This window comes from Loa loa (assembly GCF_000183805.2).
Source record: "Loa loa unplaced genomic scaffold supercont3.8, whole genome shotgun sequence".
In the NCBI taxonomy this organism is placed as follows: domain Eukaryota; kingdom Metazoa; phylum Nematoda; class Chromadorea; order Rhabditida; family Onchocercidae; genus Loa; species Loa loa.
In genome coordinates this window covers 112,654-118,700 of record NW_018108188.1, presented here as the reverse complement: position 1 = coordinate 118,700, position 6,047 = coordinate 112,654, and the positions used below count along the sequence as shown (strand labels likewise).

The window sequence follows — 6,047 nt, the reverse complement described above, 5'->3', positions numbered from 1 at the left end:
AAAAAGGCAAGTGAATAGTAGAAGGAAATACTGAGCTGGAAATTGGCAAATAAAAAAGTTCACAAAAAAATTTATAGATGATAACAACAGGCATAACATCGATCGATTGAGAATTCTGGGAAAGTATTACTATAATGATACTTCTCGCAACACAACCATCATGAAAATTACGAAAGGAAAGATAAAAAAGTGTACACAAGAGGAATTACCATTTAAGGAAATAAAGAAATTGTACAGAATGTATAAGTTGAAATTTCAGGTTGGCAGCATCCTGAGATGCAGAAGGCAAGATTTTTATAATAAGAGAATTGAATGAAGGCATTTCAAGTAATCGTTAAGTTATATTCGTACTATTGGGTTTCAAAATGCAATAACGAATATTGATTTACCTGGCGAAGATGATATCAGTACTCAAGTCTGAATTCACATTGATGCTAACCATCTAAGTTTTAATTGAAATATGCTACCAAATTAAATAAGGAGCTAGGGCATCTTTTTTTATCTAATTAGGAATGATAAATTTCAAACATTCTTCCGGAAAGTTCCCCGCATTTTGAATGGTTTGACAAATCGGTTTGACAATCTCGGTAATAATATTGGTATAAAAGGCTTCTTTATACGCTGCAAGATTGTTTATCCTAAAGGTATCTTTTCGATTAATTGGTCAGGATGAGGAAATCTGGTCTTATACTTCGATATCCAGAAAAAACAGTGTAAATACTTAGCTTACCAAATTATTTTATTGTACCGTTTAACACTTTCACGAAAGAAGTTTCATTTATATTTCATTCCCAATATTAAGCTGTCATCGGATTTCGTAAAATTGGATTTCAATTTCATAAATAGTCCGTTAAGGACAAATCTCATTCAAGAATTTGAACAAAGCAATTTTAATTCCAGTCTACCGTGATCAGTTCAAGGTCATAGGTCGGCAAGACTCGAGAACTGACCTACCAGTAGCATACACTTCGTGCATTTATAGCATGCTGTTAACCCGTTCTTCCTTGATTTTTCTTCCGAACACAGCGCCAAGGCCTCCTTAAATAATTCATCTTGCAAAAGCTAACGACCTCGGCAGGAGTCGAACCTGCAATCTTCGGTTCCGTAGACCGACGCGTTGTCCATTGCGCCACGAGGCCAAGCACACTCTGCTTTGTGATAATCCTATTAGAAGCACTGTCTTTAATGCTTCATAGATGTTTTAGATGTATAATCGATTGCTTTCAAGACGATCCATTCCTTCGTTATAAGACGTTGCTGTTGCACTGTGCACCGCTACATGACGTCAGAGCTGCGTTATTTCGAAATCAACTGAAATGTAGACCAGTTCTAGGTGTACGTGCACCCCATTGCAATGGTAACTTTCTCGTCCGTTGCGCTTTGTACTTTTGTCGTTTCCATTCTTTGTAATCTTTTCAAATCCTCCACGTAATGTCATACGTAATTGTTATCTTTGATAAGTTGCAACGTTGTATTTAATTGAAATTTGGATGTACTGTTTTACATATACATAGGCATTAAATCATTACGAAAGTATTGTAATTGTTGAAATACATCCTACGCTGTTTTATTCGTCAATTATGCTCTTCAAATGTGATTTTATTTTATATTAATTTAGGGGGTTATATGTCCCGCTGTCGACGTACCCATCGCATGGTCATCAAAAAGTAAGATTTCTTCATTAGAATCAGTCTAATCCAGTATTACGATATATTTGATGCAAGCTATTATTGGCATCATTTATATCATGGCATATTTTTTTTTCCAAGAATTAAATAAGAGGATAATGGATTGATTGGATGCTCTTATTATTTGAAATTACAAGAAAGATCAGTTTGATTCATAATTTTATAGACCTGTTGTAGTTACATTCTACTTAGTTTTCACCTCGAGTTTTAGTTTGTATGCATTTGCTGTGACATGAAATATGAATTGATAAATAATGGTGCTTGATACAAATTATTATTTTGGCTTGTATGCATTTTGGCGCAGAAAATATGCTGCGGTTTATGGAGAAATAGCGGCAAGGTCCCAGTTGTTACCATCTTTAGATGGATTGATACATACCAAATTTATCAGTCTTATGTTTCGTACATTTTAGAGACGATTTCGATGTTTCGATTAGATCCGGATCAGTAATGAAAACAGATTCCGATGAAGTAATTCGTTTTATTGATGATGAATTTACGAACTTTTTTGACTCTAACTGTAATATAGTTTAAAGGCTAAATGTTTTTTATCGTTTTTATTTTTCTTTATTGTGGTAGTTGTCAATAACTTATTGAATACTTCGACTTTGTTTTTTTTTCTGTAACATCAAGACCAGTTTTACATCCACTACGAATTTTCAGTTACTAAATGAACAAGCTTTACGTTGGCAATGTTTTAAAAATGTACGTAAAAGTTTTAATTTTAGGGATGTTATTCTGGTGAAAATGGTCTGACCAATGGTAATAATGATGCTGATGAGGAAGTATCGAGCTTTTTTGCAAATCAAATTTTAGGCAGTATTTCAAGATTGCTTAGTGCTAATAATCAAACAGGTATATTACCCTCTGTTGGAGTTTGTAGAATTGCAAAAGCTTATAATTTTTCCAGTGAATCGAAGACTGGTAGGTTATTTATTGTTGCCAGCTTCAAACAGTTAATATATACATTAAATGAACAGTTGGAGTCTTTACATGTAGTTTGTCCTGGTTTATTATTACTGAACAATATCACTATTTAGATGGGAAACGTACCGTTTCTACTGCAATCGATAACAATTCTGAAAATGATGGAATGCCGAGTGTTTTCGAAAATATATTCAATGAGCATGTTGAGGTCAAACCTTTCAGTATAATTCTCTGTGATAGGAGCTGATTGATTAGTTGATGATTTACAAATTTCGTACTAGTGTTCACTAGTTTTGCTCCATTACTCTACAGACAATTCATTATTTCTTGCTTTAAACTAGATATAATCCAAATCTTTTATTTTAGAGCCCATTTAACGAAACAGGAGCAAATGATTTGGATGGGCCCAAAGCAAAGAAAGCACGCGATGATTTGGGCAATGCAAGAGGTATCCTTTAAAAATAATTTATTTCGTGTACAGATTAGTTGATATATTTGTGGGTCACTGATTTAGCTTGATATTGTTTCCCCATTTATTTCCTTTTCTATGCCATGCATATTGTATTTTATTGGTCAAAAATAGTTTAACTCTCGATTTGGGACGATGTCTTGACCCACATGAAGAGCTGCAAGCTTGTTTAATAGAAACTGATAGTTTTGAATACTAGCAGAAAATCGTATCAGGATTTTTTTGTGCAAAATCTTGGTATTAGCTTTATTCAGTGTTTCAATATATTTTTTAGAAGATTGGCCTACAAAGGAATCAGGAAGTAGTATGACTATCCCGATGCCGATGTGTATCCGTTTGGTGGAATTATATAGAAGATGTCGAGGTTGCTTGTTTTATTTCAATTAATATTTTTTCTATGCAGTGGACTACAAAACAATCTTGCTGTTTTGTTCAGGAATTCCGATGGTACTTCTACGTTATCGCTTTTGCAAGCGACATGAAATCATGTTTCTTTATATTCTATCATATTAATTGGAATTTTTGAAACTCAATTATTAAAAATTGATATAATTGATACTTTTATTCTGTATAATTGGTAACAATTTTCCAGCATTCCTGCGAACATTCAGTCAGAAAAAGGAAGACCGTAAAGCACGTCATCAAATGTGGGATGCAATTGATGCCCGCCTTTTTGAAGAGTTCGGAATTCATTCTGGCGTGAACAGATTAAAAAAGAAAATACAGAATATACAGGCTGGGGCTCGGGGGAAAATCGAAGCTCTGCGGTAAGTCTATTTTGTTAAGAAAAAAATTTTTGCTGAATGTTGCTTCATTATAAAAATGGAGGTTTTGGAAATAAATCTTTATTTCACTGACTCTTCAGGCGAGAAACGAGTAATGGTATAATACCACAAGATACAAATATTAGATTCACGCCAGCAGAAATGGAAATGGTTCGCATGCTTTATCAAAATGGCGACAAAGTCCTAAACACAGTAAATGAAAACAATGAACCCTTTTATATGCAACTGGAAGCGTTGATGAGACGTGAAAGTAATGAAAAGAAAATTCAGTTACATGAAAATGGACATATGGGTGAGTCATTTCTTCTTATTGATATACCTTGGCACTTAGCACTGACTGCAGTTGTTTTCATTTAGATTTCGAAAATGATTGTTTTACCAGAATATACAGAAACGTAATAGTTCATTTTTTCCTTCAATAGTCCTAGCTTGAATCATCATTCGGCATTTCTTCCAATGCGATGTAGATTTGGAACACCTGAAAGTTTTGTTGTTCATGTGAAGAGAAATGAGGAAAGTAATTACCAGATAGGTATCAAAAAAATCCTGTTAGAGAACTAGCTAGACTTTGTTAAACCTTACTTTGCTTTTACCTCACACAATTTATTTCCAGAAAGATCGCCTCCTTCATCGAATGCAAAATCAGTGATCTATCCACAAATGTTAATCAATCAGGCTACTCAAAATGGTATGTTTTTATAAAATTTAATCCTTTTTTAAATTTCAATCAACATCTTGCTTTGACTGTAGTTTAATTTGAAAAGGCAAATTTTGTATCGCTTGCACAGAATTTACTTGGAAAATAAAATTTGACACAGCGATAATATGACGATGATGTTTGCTGTGCATCTAATTTTGCTTATTTTCTAAGTATCAAAAGACTTTTGAGCTGTATAGAGCATTCAGTGGGGAGTTTCTGATGCTATCTAATCATTAGAAATCAATGATGCATTCTTTAATTATTTAAATAGTCCTACGCGAAATTGTTCGTATTTCCTGCAGTGTGTCCACTTCCATGATGGATTTGTTTAAAGGATGCACAGCTTCCCTATAATCCATTGATTAGTTATTGGTGACTACAAAAATATAGGTCATTCTCTGGAGAACTGCACACTCTTCGATATGCTCTTTAAATACTGTTAAATGAAGGCAAGATAATGTCGAAGTAAAATTAAGTAAAATTTATTTTGAGGAAAATGTATTAAAAAAATTCAAGTATTAGACATGTTGTTATTTTACGGTGTTTAGGTAACAAGAAACACATACCACATGTTACTAAAGATCCACCTACGTTGTTCAATAGCGTGAGTTGCATAGCAGAGCCAAAAAATTCTCCGGTAGGTAATTTCATACTATCAATTTTGCCTTGTTTCCAGAATCATTTAGCTCAGTACATTATTCGACATTAATTATATGTCGTATACTGCTTTGTTTTGATCTGTTTGATGCTAACTTCCGGAAATTCTTTGTTGAGTTTCATCTCTCTTTATTTAATCGGTTTTACATGGGAATTTTCGACCAGAAAAAAAAGCATTTAATAAATATGAATTTTAGATTGTAAGTTTGTTTTCCAAACCATTTGATGTTCTTTCCGCCGCTCATTTCCCTAAAACAGATCCAGTTCCAAGCAGTAATGGAGGACATGAACTAGCGATTATGACTGAATTGATTGCCAGACAAATAAATGTTTTGAAGGTTGCTATATTTTCTTTTTTATTCCCTTTATTGTACATCTCAAGGCATTGTATTTTTTAATTCATATTTATGTCCTTTTTTGAACGCAGCATTGCCACTGAAAACATGGAGCCATTCATTTCATTCGGCTAATTTTCTTTGCTAACTCACTCATTTGACTGCTAATTTTTCATTGGATGCATATTACTTGATTTGTCACTGATTTCCTGGATCCAAATCTATGAACTTTTTGAGATTTTGATATTTCGTTTGTCTTATCTTAAGAACTATGGGGATAAGTATGAAAATTAGGATTTCACCTTTTTAGGAGATAAATTTTTCTTCTTTTTTAAGTTTTTTCTCTTTTATTTCATCTTTTTAACGGCCTTCGTTGTTTGTTCGTAGTTTATTATCAGTGCATATCAAATGTGTCAAGGTCGTATAAGTTTTTTATAATAGTCATTTGAGCGATCACTTTATTCATCTTTTGCTCATTGTTATTTT

At 33.2% G+C, this 6,047-nt stretch overlaps 1 protein-coding gene and 1 non-coding gene across 2 annotated transcripts in view; one reads left to right on the top strand and one right to left on the bottom strand.

The window, feature by feature from the left end:
* Positions 1–1,066: 1,066 nt before the first annotated feature.
* Positions 1,067–1,139, bottom strand: LOAG_20004. The gene has a single exon. It is a non-coding gene; the product is annotated as a tRNA-Arg (tRNA).
* A 474-nt stretch (positions 1,140–1,613) lies between these two features.
* Positions 1,614–6,047, top strand: part of LOAG_16561 (hypothetical protein) — a 5,360-nt gene continuing 926 nt past the window's right edge. Inside the window, exons 1-11 of the mRNA XM_020449214.1 lie at positions 1,614–1,667; positions 2,102–2,159; positions 2,417–2,543; positions 2,729–2,823; positions 2,982–3,063; positions 3,359–3,448; positions 3,677–3,851; positions 3,950–4,161; positions 4,483–4,557; positions 5,118–5,206; positions 5,424–5,564. Coding sequence (XP_020307283.1) covers positions 1,627–1,667; positions 2,102–2,159; positions 2,417–2,543; positions 2,729–2,823; positions 2,982–3,063; positions 3,359–3,448; positions 3,677–3,851; positions 3,950–4,161; positions 4,483–4,557; positions 5,118–5,206; positions 5,424–5,564 — 1,185 coding nt within the window. The 5' untranslated portion in view covers positions 1,614–1,626. The remainder of the gene's footprint in view (positions 1,668–2,101; positions 2,160–2,416; positions 2,544–2,728; positions 2,824–2,981; positions 3,064–3,358; positions 3,449–3,676; positions 3,852–3,949; positions 4,162–4,482; positions 4,558–5,117; positions 5,207–5,423; positions 5,565–6,047) is intronic.